This window comes from Rhincodon typus, chromosome 8 (assembly GCF_021869965.1).
Source record: "Rhincodon typus isolate 14 chromosome 8, sRhiTyp1.1, whole genome shotgun sequence".
Classification (NCBI taxonomy): Eukaryota; Metazoa; Chordata; class Chondrichthyes; order Orectolobiformes; family Rhincodontidae; genus Rhincodon; species Rhincodon typus.
Window position 1 is genome coordinate 72,985,047 of NC_063339.1, and position 13,375 is coordinate 72,998,421.

At 38.7% G+C, this 13,375-nt stretch overlaps 1 protein-coding gene across 5 annotated transcripts in view; it reads right to left on the minus strand.

Annotated features, from left to right (window-relative positions):
- exd2 (exonuclease 3'-5' domain containing 2) overlaps nt 1-13,375 on the minus strand; it is a 42,147-nt gene that overhangs the window by 12,246 nt on the left and 16,526 nt on the right. For all 5 annotated transcript variants that reach the window (XM_020519595.2, XM_048600226.1, XM_048600225.1 and 2 more), the window contains exons 4-5: nt 12,314-12,443; nt 7,358-7,686 (exon numbers count right to left, since the gene is read on the minus strand). In XM_020519595.2, coding sequence (XP_020375184.1) covers nt 7,358-7,686; nt 12,314-12,443 — 459 coding nt within the window. The remainder of the gene's footprint in view (nt 1-7,357; nt 7,687-12,313; nt 12,444-13,375) is intronic.

Consider the following 13,375-nt stretch of genomic DNA (forward strand, 5'->3'; position numbering starts at 1 on the left):
GGAACCTGGGGACTGGCTATATTGAATTGGAAAGGATTAAGCAAAGTAATTTTGATAGGTTGGATACAAACATCAGAATCTGAAATCACATATGAAACTGTTAGAGAGGTTATGCTCTTAGAAGAATTTAAAAACTCACTATCTTCTGTAATAAAGAACCCATGAGGGGAATAAAGGGTTGGACCTGCTAGACAGGCAGTGATAATGGCCGAAAATTATGAGCTAATCCATGAAATGCAACCTTTTATCCCAGTCACCATCAGAAAAGCATAGAAAAGTAAAAGGAAGGTGTGAGCCAAGACAAGGAATGAATAGCTGGGAATACTCCAAGGTCTCCTCCTCAGATCAAAAGGCAAAGTACTTAGGATGGAAGTGAAAATTGGAAGCCTTTCCTTTTTAACAAGGTGAGGCATTTGTTTCAGAATGCTAAAAGCCGAGGCTTGTTGGAGCTTGTAAGAGTGAGTCTGAAAAGTAAACTCAGAAGGGAAAGGCCATGGATCAGATAGTAGCTTTAAGAGCAACTAAGAAACCGGAAGTAGACGCCACGGTGAGTGCAGAAGTTGTACAGAGGGTAGACAAAAGATTTGAAGGGATTTTGTCTAAAAATAAGCTAACACCTTTTCTTCAAAGAGAGCATCCAAGCTCATAACCACACTAAGGGATACAGCGGTTACTCGAACCCTGTCGCTGGAAGCCCAAAGTGTTGGTAAATGGGATGGATGGAGAGTATATCCATGTTCCATTGTACAAATTCCAGTTGGATTGAGACATTTTGTCTGTACACGTGGTAGTTAAGAAACTACCTACAACGCATTTCGCAGCGGTGAAACTTACAGCTTTGCCTATAATCACAGAAAATCCAGCTGAAGCTAAGGAAACAGAACAATTGCAAGAACAGATTCTGGAGTTCTTTTCTATCATGTGTAGAATAGCTAAACAAAGTCCATCATCAGAGGTCACAGTAATACTGCATGCAGTTGCTAGGGTGGCTGAAACTATCTAAAGAAGACAGTTCTAAAAGAAGTAAAAACGGAAAGAACTGTGAATGCTGTAAATCAGAAATTGCTGGAAAAGCTCAGCAGGTCTGGCAGCATCTGTGAAGAGAAATCAGAGTCAATGTTTCAGATCTAGTGACCCTTCCCCACAACTGACCCAAAACGTTAACTCTGATTTCTCTTCACAGATGCTGCCGAACATGCTGAGCTTTCCTGCAATTTCTGTTTTAGTTCAAAAGACGTACTTGGTATGTTTTTATTAATTGAGGCTCAGGATGCAAGTCCAGAGTTAAGTAAGTTAGCACAGAAAGCCCACCCTGAAGCTGAAGCTGTTTCAGACTGCCTTTACATTAAAAACAGAATTCTGATAAGGAGATATCCTCAAATATCTCCGGATAAAGAACGGATGGATGGCTGTCTTCAAATAGTGGTACTGCCTACATAATGTAAGGAGATATGAAATTTCTACGTCAGAGCATATAAGAATATGCAAAATGCAGGCATCGATAAACATTTGTTTTACAAGGCCAAGACTCCATAAATATGTAGTGCAGTTCAGTAAAACATGTCATACATGTCAGATGGTAGGACTACAATAGGTAATCAAACTAGCACCTTTGATACCCATACCAGTTTTTTGAAGAACCATTCAGTTGAGTGTGAGTGGATTGTGTAGAATCATTACCAAAAACAAAACAAAAAAAGGATAAATTGCGATAGTCTTATCAAACCTTAGGGCTGCTCTCATTAGAGAGAGAGAGATGATTGATGCTTTAATCTGAGCGTCATCATACGTCTCAGGCAAGTAGAAGAGGTTGAGAAGAAGAACCTTTCATGGTAACCTCAGACAGTGCGGGAATTGAACCCACACTGCTGGTGCTATCTGCATTGCAAACCAACTGTCCAGCCTACTGAGCTAAACCAACCCCAACTGTGGATATGACAACCTGATTTACAGAAGCTATTCCTTCAAGGACAGCTAGGGTAGTAGCAGAAAAGTTAATTCGGTTTTTTTATGTGTATAGACTACCTTTTGAGATAAAGTTAGAGTCCTGATCAGACTGCATGTCTAAAGTCTTCCAAGAAATCATTAGTAATTTGGGTTAAAAAAAACAATTGAAGTCAACTGCATAACATCCGCAAAGCTAGGGAACTTTAGAGTCATAGAGTCATACAGCACGGAAACAGACCCATCGATCCAACCAGTCCATGCCAAACATAATGCTAAACTAAACTAGTCCCATCTGCCTGCTCCTGGTGCACATCCCTCTAAACCTTTCGTATTCATTAATTTATCCAAATTTCTTTTAAACAGTGCAATTATACCCACACCCACTACTTCCTCAGGAAGTTAATTCCACATGCGAACAACCTTCTGTGTAAAAAATTTGCCCCTCATGTCTTTTATAAATATCTCTCCTCTCACCTTAAAAATGTGCTCCCTGGTCTTGAAATCCCCCAACCTAGGCAAAAGACAACTACCATTAACCCCTCATTATTTTATGAACTTCTATAAGGTCTCTTCTCAACCTCCTACGCTCCAGTGAAAAAAGTCCCAGCCTATTCAGCCTTTCTCTTCTCAAATCTGCCATACCCAGCAACATCCTGGTAAATCCTTTCTGAACTGACTCCAGCTTAATAATATGGAGAGGTACCATCAGACACTTAAAACCATAATTAAGGCATTCTGTCATGAATTCCCATAAACTGGGACAAAGGATTAGATTTCTTACTATTTGCTGTCAGAGATTCCCCAAATGAATCTACTGGGTTTAATCTATTTGAATTGATTTATGGTCTTGAGATTAGAGGACCATTAAATTGATTGGGGAGAAGTTCTTGAACGAAAAAGACAAATCCTCAATATTGAATGACATGTCAATATTTCTAGCAAAACTCACAGGAGCACCTGAAAGTCTCACAGGCAAAAATGAAAGAATATGCAGATAAACATTCAGCAACAACTTTTCAAGCAGGAGACAATGTACTGTAGTGTTGCTTTTGCAAGGTGAGTCTCAAAGTAAAATTCAGTGGACTGTAAAAAGTAGTTAGGAGGGTTAGTAATGTGCTTTATCTGGTAAATACACCAGATCATAGGAAGAAGAATTGGTTATGTCACATAAGTGCATTGGAAATATATCACCAGGAAAAGGATAAGAAGGAACAAGTGTGTCAAGGTTGCAAACATAATGGAAGATGACAAAGGTAGGAGAAGCAGCCAATTCTCAAAACAAAACTCATGCAACTTCACTAACGCAAATGTTGGGACAGTTCATACAGTGAATCATAGAGAATTACAGCACAGAAAGAAGCCTTTCGGCCCATTTATTCTAATCTCATTTTCCAGCATCTGACCCATAGCCTTGTATGCCACCACGTTTGAAGTGCTCATCTAAATAGTTTTTAAATATCTTGAGAATTCCTGCTTCTACCATCCTTTTTGGCAGTGAGTTCCTTTTGGGTGAAAAGCTTTTCCTTCAATCCCCTCTAAATCTCATGCTCCTCACTTTACAGTGATTACTGATACCTCATACTAAAGGGAAAAATTTCTCCACAGCTACTATGCCTATACTTTTCAGAACTTTATACACCTCAATCAAATTTCCGGCTCAGTCTTCCCTGCTCCAAGGAACATAACCCTAGCCTAGCTAGTCTCTCTTCATAGCCGAATCGCTCCAGCCCAGGCAACATCCTGGTGGATCTGTTCTGCACCATTTCTACTGCAACTACATCCTTCATATAGTGTGGCAACCAGAACTGCACAGAGTATTCTAGCTGTAGCCTAACTAAGCCTATATACAGCTTCATCATAGCCTCCCTGCATTTGTATTTAGTGTCTTGACTAATAAAGGCAGATCCCATATGCTTTCTTAATCACCTTATCCACCTGCCTTGCTGTCTTCAAGGATCTATGGACATGCACACCGAGGGCCCTCTGATCCTCTGTACTGACTAGGTAGATACTATTTTCTCATATTTAGAGACAGGTCAACAAGAGGATTTTGAGAGACGACTGAGGAAGTATAAAGTAATCTGTAAAGATATACCTGGGTGAACTACATCAGCTACAGGTGGACATAGGACAGTCAGAACTGATAAACCAGTATCCTTATCGGTTGAAACAAGAAAACAAGCTCTGATGGAAACAGAGATTTAGTACATGCTGGCAAACTACATGACTGAACCCAGTCAAAGCAGCTGGAGTTCACCAATACTGTCGGTTCCTAAACTGGATGGATCAACTATTGTACAGTCATAGAAAGGTAAACATAGTCATCAAAACAGGTTCATACCTAATTCCATGGTTAGAAGATTGCATTTATAGAGTTGTGGTGCCTCATTCCTTCCTAAGATTGATCCATTGAGGGGCTATACACAATGCCATTGACATCACTGCTCTTGTAACACCAAATGGGTTGTACCAATGTTGAGTGATGCCATTTGAGTTAAAGAATATCCCAGAGGCTTATAAATCGAGTTGTAGCTGAGATTCATAACTATGTAGTTTATTTAGACAAAATAATAGTATATAGTGACACATGAGAAGAACATGCAGGACATGTAGAAGGTCTGTTTAAGCAATTATACTTGGCTAGCTTAGGAATACATTTAGCTAGAAATAAATTTGGGAAAGCATGAGTAATTTACCCAGGACATACCATAGGTCAAGAACAAGTGTTACAAAAGACAGTAAGAGTGAAAGCTCTAATAGAACTCACTGTTCCTAAAACTAAATAAGAAATCATGAGGTTTTTAAGAATGTGTAGATTTTTACCAGAAATTCATGTGTAATTTTAGTATCATAGCTGTGGCCTTGAACAAATTTATTAAAGGAACAAACAAAAATCGTATGGTCAGCAGAATGCCAGCCCTTGAGAAATTGAAGACAATCTAATAAGAAACACAGTATTGACCACCCCTATTTTTCAAGACTTTCCAAATTGGAGATTGATGAAAGTGACTTGGGGCTGGGTGCAGTCTTCTTGCAGGATGAGGAGTCAGCAATAAAGAAGCCAGAAAAAGAGAGGGTTTAGGATTGCTTCTGGCACTTCAACGCTTTGAAGACTTGGTCCGACAGTAACAAAAAAAGTACTAATTTACACTAACCGTAATCAATTAGCCTTCAGTGAAAAGTTGAAAACCAGGAATTCCAGACTATTTAGATGGAATTTTTCGTTGCAACCATATAATGTAAATATTATTCACATTGCCGGAAAAGATAATGCATTGATGACACATTGTCCAAAGTGATAAATGTTACAAATAAGTTAAAAATTTCAGAAATTCTAAGGTTGTAGATTACAATATAAGAATCCAGTAGCACCACCGCAGTTTTGACACTCAAGGCTATTTCCTGTTGTTCTTAAAATACAAGTTTGTCCTAGTGATATCATAGGCTAGGAAAGCCTCCAAGTCCAACTAAGCACCATTTACACTACCCACCTCTGTCAAAGGTCTGGAGAACTGGAAGCTCATATCCTTTCTGTTCATTTTGCACCCAAATTCCACAGAAATCTAACAGGAATCTTCCAAACTAACACAGATATTTAGAAATTAAAAGCTTATGTGAGTCACACCAGACATCATTCACATTCTTCGTTTAAGATTTAACTTGTCCGGAGCAGACTCTGTCAATTAAACTAATCATTTCCTCCACTCTGCCCAAGTCATGGGTTTCCTCCAGGCACTCCAGTTTTGTCTCAGTCCAAGATGCGTAGGTTAGGTGGATTGGCCAGGGGAAATGCAGGGTTACAGGGTGTGGGGTAGGTCTGGGTGGGATACTCTTTAGAGGGTCAAATCGGCCAAATGACCTGCTTCCACACTGTAGGGATTTTATGATTCTAAGTCAAAATCAAGAGATTGAACAAAGTGCACTGGTTAGAAAAGGCTCCTCAAATTATGCTTGTTTTTATAGAAACACAGACATTGGTAGGCATGTCTTAAAACAGACTATATTTACTAAGAAACTAGCTGGTACACAGTGACAAAAACAACTTTTTTAAGTGGGGTTTAAATCAGGATACTCAGAGGTAAATGACTGGACATCCTAAAAATTCTTATTTTTGGTAACAGACTCAGAAATGGAGCTGGATTACTACTCAAATACACCAAGAAATATTTAAGTACTTTTATAATATATTGGAACTGCTTATGCTTATTGTTGTTCATGAGGTCTTGCAGTGGAAGCTAATTTGCATGTTCCCTATATTAATGTGGTCAAAAATATTTGTTAGTTGTGGTGAAGTATTTTGGGATGCCCTGAGGTAGTGAAAAGTAATAAAAATGATAATATGGAGACTCTGTTCAAAAGGTACAAGAGGTCTGGGAATGAGCCAAGATGCAAAAATGGAGAATGGACACTTCATGCCTATGAACCAACACAAGCAGAGAAATAGTGGATTTAGGAGATATATGCAGTATTGAGGCTTATAGTGTTCAAGAGTTTGAAGAAAGAATAAAGTGTATATGTTTTCAAAAGAAATCACAATGCATTTTAAATACTACAAAAGAAAATATAATTAGTCAATTTTCAGTGGAAACGAAAATTTACACTATTTACACTACCCACCCCTGGCAAAGGTCTGGGGAAGTGAAAGCTCCATTCCTTTCTAAACCTTTTGGATAATATAGTAATAGTAACTTGCACTTTTCAAGTTCCAGTCCTGGTTCCATCTTAAATAACATTAATTAATTCAACACGACAGTCTGGTGATTCTTTATGTTTGGTAGGAGTTTAAATGCAATAACTTCCTACACTCAAAATTAAATTAAAACTATAAATGTCAATATCACAATAAACTCTTATTCAGAGGAAAGGGCCACTTGGCTTCAGTGATTTTAAGGACCTCACAGTTCAAGAGAGCAACTATAGAACAGTTCTTAGATCGTACAACTTCTACACATCACAGACCAACAAAGTCAAGCCAAACGTGATGTACAAGGTAACTTCATGAGAAGGGACAAGAGCGGAAGGGCAAGTATTCAGAAATGATCCATTCACTTAAATGGTAGGAGAGGAAGGAGAACAATTTCCTGTCCAAAGCATCAATTTGAGGGGGAAATTCAGCAAACTGTGTGTGGAGGGAACTGGTAAAGGATAATCAGCAAATTTCCAGCCCCTTTCCATATAGGAGTGAAGCTGCCACCTACCTCAGTCTCTCTTATAAAGCACAGCCACAAATGCACGTGCAATCACAGCAACGGACCAATACCAGATCACTCCAAAGCAATTAACTATCAGCTAGCTCACTGCAGCACCACTTTGACCTAATCATTTTCAATCAGGTAAAGAAAGCATCAGTTACAGATACACTAGATTATGTACAAGTTAGAAATGAGCAAACAAACTACATCCTTTTTACCTGGCAGAATATCCTACCCCGAGCGGTTTGTGTTGAATTCTTCTTGGGTCTGGGGTGTTCAGGTGTGATGCAGATTTCTGGTTGGTCCCAAGCTTCTTGTTTCGTCGTCTCTGCTGAGAGTTGATGTCTCCTGTTCCATCTTCCCCTCTGCTACTTCCCACTTTGCCCTTAAATGGGACATCTATTAGGCCCTGGCACCGTGCCAGCATCTGCTTCCAGGTGGGTTCATATTCACATGGCATACAATCTTCAAGTGGTGCAGAACTGAATCCCAGCAGATGAAAGAACAGAGCCACAGATACCTGGGCATCTTGTGCAGCATATGCTATCTGGCAACAGAAAATAGAATGTAAAAAATTCAAACTAAAAACATTACCCAAAACCGGCAAAAACATACAAACATGTCAATAAAAACTTACTGTGTGCAACAGGGGTCTGGTTGACGAACACTACAGACATAAGAACAGGAGCAAGTCCTGCAGCCCCTTGTACCTATTATGTCTTTCAATTAGATTATGGATACCTTTGGTAATAGTCACATATTTAGTAAATAAAAACACATCAATCTCAGATTTAGAGCTAACAACTAATTCAGCATCCACTGCCATTTTTCAGAAAAAAGTGCATCATTTTTGACCACCATTAGTATGTGGAAGCGTTTTCTAAACTGAACTCCTGTAATTTGTTCCTGAAACTAGATTCCCCAGCCAGCAGAAACAGCTTCTCTATATCTAACCAAATCAGTTCCTTTAATACCTTGAAAGTACGATTAATTTTACCCCTTGTCTTTCAAATTTGCAAAAATAGGTCCTTAAATTATGTAGGCTGTCCTCATAAGTTATCCACTGGAGTCCAGGTAACATTCTTGTGAATCAATACTGCACTCTCTTGAAGGTCAATTTGTCCTTCCTGAGATGTTTGTATATTTTCAGTGCTGTCAGAGTGTCTAACCAGAGTTGTGTACAGCTGTATCATGACTTCTGACAACTCATATTTTAGTCTTCAAGATAAAAAAATTCAGCATCTTATTAGCATGTTTTATTATTGTTCAGTCACATTCATGATTGTTTCAATATGTACATAAATGAACCTCCACCGCTTCTAGCTTTTCGCCATTTCAAAAAGTATTCTGGCCTATGCCTTTGGACCGAGAGGGTTGACTCATACTTACATACACTGAAATTCATTTGCCACATTTTAATCTCAGTGATACTTACATCTATTGTCACATGTTTAGTGGAATAAGGTGTACCAAGGCTCTACACAGGTGTATTAGAAAATAAAACTACAACGCCAAGCCACATAATGAGATACTCATTCAAGTGGTAAATGTCTTGTTTAGACAGGTTAGTTTTAAGGATGTCTCAAGAGAAGGAAGCGATGTAGAGTGGAGGAAAGGTGTTGGGAGTGAATTCCAGACCTTAGAGCCTCAGCTGCTGAAGACATGGTCACCAATGGACCATTGGAGGAGTGATTAAAATTCAGAATCCTCCAATAACCAGAATAAGACAGTCACAGATGTTCCAGGGGTTGTGTGGAACCAGAACAGATAACAAATGTTATCCAATGCAAATGTAGATGAGAATTTTCTTTTAAAAATTTACTCACCAGAAAGCGAGTGTCACCGCCTGGACTGCATCTGTTGCTCATCCCTCATTGCCCTGAAAAGGTGATCGTAACTTCTTGACTCACTGAAGTCCATTTGCTGCAGATGTACTCACCATGACATTAAGGAGGGAATTTCAGGACTCTGAACCAGTGGTACTGAAGGAACAGTGATTTATTTCCAAGTCAGGAATGGTGAGTGGCTCAGACTAAAATGCCTTGGTGAATTTCAGTGGAGCATCTGCATTTTTCACACAATGAGTATTTCTGGTCTGGAATGCATCACCCAGAAGTATAGTCTGGGCAGAGTCAATTGAGGCATTCAAGTTGGATTTGGATGACTATCTGAATGTGCAAGGGTATAGGGAAAAAAGCAGACGAATGGCACTAATCCATAATGCTTGCTGGACAGCTGGTGTAATCACAATGTGCTGAATGGCCTCCTCCTGCACTATAACAATTTTGTGATTTTGTGAACAGGGATGCGAAAGCCGAGGGAGGGATTTGAAAACAAGGATGAGAATTTTAAAATCAAGACGATAAATGCTCGGGACACAATACTCATTGAGTACAGGAGTGATAGGGCCTTGATGCGACATGAGACAGAGGCAGTGAAGTTTTAGCAGATCTCAAGGTTGTGGAGGATAGAATTCAGAAAACCAGCCAGGGAGCAATGGAACAGCTAAGTCCAAAATTAACAAGACATAAATGGGAGCTTCAGCAGCAAAGAGCTGCAACAAAACAGAAGTCAGGATATTAAGAAGGTGGAAATCATGATCCCTTTTTCTAATTACTGACTCAGTTACGTTTATTTTGGTGAGTTCCAATCCTGATCCAAGATCAGCTTCCTTGGGGTTAGTGGCATGATGACATTTTCAGGTGGAAATACAGATTATTGAACACGTTTTCCATTTCCTTATCCTCACAAAAGTCAATTTTTAAGAGCCTATATTCTTCATTTTTTGTCTGATATAATTGTCAAAGTTTTGTACTGATCGCTTGTAAGCATCATTTCCTATTTCTATTTACAGCTCTTACTATCTGTCTTGTCAACTTCTGCTATTCTTCAGAGCATTCCCATTTATCAGATTCTATTTTTGTGCATTCTTTATTTTTGTTAAGTTTTGTTTCATCTTATTCTTCATTTCTCAAGTCACTCAGGGCTTGTATTCCCACCAAAGCCTCAAATGTTCTTTTTGAAAATCTCCTAATAACCTGTTGCTTTTATCCATTTTTAGATTTGTGCACTTTACTGTGGGAAACCTCAGTTTCAACCTGCTGAATTTGGACTTCCCTAAATCTAGCATCTTAGTAGATAGTTTGTATTTTTCCCCTTTCAAATACTTCGGACACAATGATATTATGATCACTACTGGGTAAATGAGCACATATCAATAAATCCATTTCTCATTATCAAACCTAATATTGTCTGACCCTTTGTTGGTCCTAGAATATATCACTACAGAAAACTATCAAGAACACATGGAAAAATTCTGCTACATTTCTAACAGGAGCCTGTTTACTTATCTCAACGAAACAGAAATTAAACTCCTTATATCAAAATCAGCCTGCCTTTACTACATGCTAGTCCAATCTCTGGTATTAGCTGTGAATGTGTTAATGCAGACGGCCAAAACATAACTCCCAACTCAGCCTTAAGTCCTTGCCATTTCTTTACTCTACCCATTACATTTTAACTGCCTCGCACTTTAATGATGGTAAATTGTGCCATTTTGATGCAGCCCATGCCATTGGCACAGGTCAGCCCCAACCTCTCTTCATTCAGCCATAGGTTTAACAGTAACACTCTGTCTCTGATTCAAAAGGTTATGGGGTGGTTCTAGTCTCACAGTAAGAACTTGAGCACAAAATCCAGGTTCTCACAGTGATACAACATTTGAGGGGGTAATGCACTATCAGAAGAGCAGTTTTTTTAGATGTGGTACTAAACCAAAGTCCCACCTGTAATCTCAAGTTGATGTAAAAAAGGTCAGTTAAATCAGTTGGCTGGATTGTGGGTTTGTGATGCACAGTGATGCCAACAGTATGGGTTCAATTCCTACATTGGCTGAGGTTAACCTGAAGGACTCTCCTTCTCAGCCTCTTCCCTTCCTTGAGGTGTGGTGGCCCTCAGATTAAACCACTACCAGTTGTCTCTGTCTCTAATGGTTATCATTCTTAAGGTAGACCAGGAATGTTCCCATTGATTTTCTCAGCATTTAATCTCTCAAACAACGTTCTTAAAACAGATAATCTGGTCATTATCTGAAAGGTGCTTATAAGGGCTTAATGCGCACAAATTGAATGCTACATTTTCTACATTATAGCAGTGACTAGAGAATACTTTGTAATGTTAACAGCATTAAATTTGCTGTAAAAATGCAGATTATTACTGTAATCTTACTGATATTACCATTTACTGTCATTAAGTATGTACTCAACAAGGAAACAGGATATTGAATTTTATTAAAAAGAAGTTTCAGAACAAGCATATGATGTTACTGCAGGACCAAACTAAACCTGAATCCTGAATATGCTGGCTACTTACATTTATATAGGATGTTTTCCTAGTTTAAAGGTACTAAAATGCTCTGCAGGAGCGTGATGAAACCAAATATTTTACAGCCAAAGGAGGAAACAGTAGGGCAGATGATAAGAATATTTTAAAGAAGACCCTTAAATGACAAGAGAGATGTAGAATGGGTCAATCAGGATGGGAATTCCAAAGATGAGTGCTTAGACAGCTCAAGACACAGCTTTACTCTTCTTTGATTGAATCCAGTAAAATATGAGTGAAGTATGGCAAGTCTTAGCCATCAAAGGTGGAGTACAGAAAGTCAGATGTATGTAGAATTTGAAGATGCACAAAAGGCCAGGATTAAAGGAATACAGAATTCTGAGGCAGGTAGCAATGGAAGACCTTAGAAAGATACAGGTCTAAGGTTTTGGAGGAGTTAAAACACAAAGATGAGGATTTTAAAATCCATGCATTCAAGAAATCAAGGCAATGCAGACAGCGAGCACAGGGACGATGCATGAGTAAGTATGAGTTAGGAAACACACACAGAGTTATACAGGAGCTGAAGTTTACACAGTAAAAAAGGAGACTAACCATACATTAGTCTAAAGAAAGAAAATGCATGAATGGGCTTTCAGTAATAGATAGGTCAATGAAGGACAGTGACAGATGACGGTACAAAGATGGAAGTTGTGACCGAGAATCACCACAGACCTTTCCAAATCTCTGATGAAATGGAACGCAAAGGAAATGACTTACCTCTCAAACAAAAATATATGAAAATGTTTGCAACATGCCAAATAAAATTATGAACACTCCCTTAACAAGAGTACCTGCTCGTTGGAGAGCTCTTCTGCCTCCCAATTACTACATCGTAGATGTAGGGACTTGTCAAGGGTGTAATTTAAGATGTCTTGAGCTAAGGACTTCAGGCTGGGGGAGCACGCAAAGCTATTCTTCCTGCTATAACAAAGAAAAGGGGACCAGAGTTAATACCAGAAAGTCATTTCTAAAAAAGTTTTAAATGTAACATCAACTAAAGAGGCAGCAAGGAAAGTCTATACAGCAGATTATACTGTAGCATTAGGCATCCTTTAAAAGTACCTTAATGAGTTCATAGTGAAATCTGAAGTAGTAATACATTTGAACATGTGTAGTTGGAATCTAGATAAAGGTAAGCCAAATAGCTCAACCATCATTGTTCAAAATTCCAACACATCATCCCCTTTTGATTACATGAAACTAGTAGTTTAAATACTAGTCCATAGCATAGAACTCCAACAAAACCAGCACTTTTCCCTTTCACTCATAATCAAGAGAATTTCAATGGACTCTAAACTTGCCCTAATTCACTCTTATTTTACTGGATTCAATCAAAGTAAATTCTATTCACTCCTACTTAAGAATCAACCTCCCAAACAGAAGTGCATACTTCATCGAAAACTCATTGTGGGTATCTGTAGGACATCTGACATTTGAAGAGTTATTTCTCTGGCAGGTATTTTCAATGGTAAAGAGGACACACTGTTTGACACATAACTATTTCTATTTTACAGCAAAAGCATATTGCCCTTTGATTGCACAACAGAGTGCAAATGTTTTCTGGAATATTTTCTGACCAATTTTCTCATCAGTAGTTGAAAATATTTTAAGGGGAGACAGTGGCCTAGTGGTATTATCACTGGATTGTTAATCCAGAGACCTAGGTAATATCCTGGGGATCCAGGTTTGAATCCTGCCACTACCTCTTTTACTGTAACTAATTATACTGAATCAGTAAGATTATTGATGCTACATTACTGTTTGCCTTCTTGAACTGCTGCCCACATTCCAGCACGTACCAAGTCCTGCTCAGATATCACAGCAGCTGCTGCTGGGGTCGCCATACCAAGATG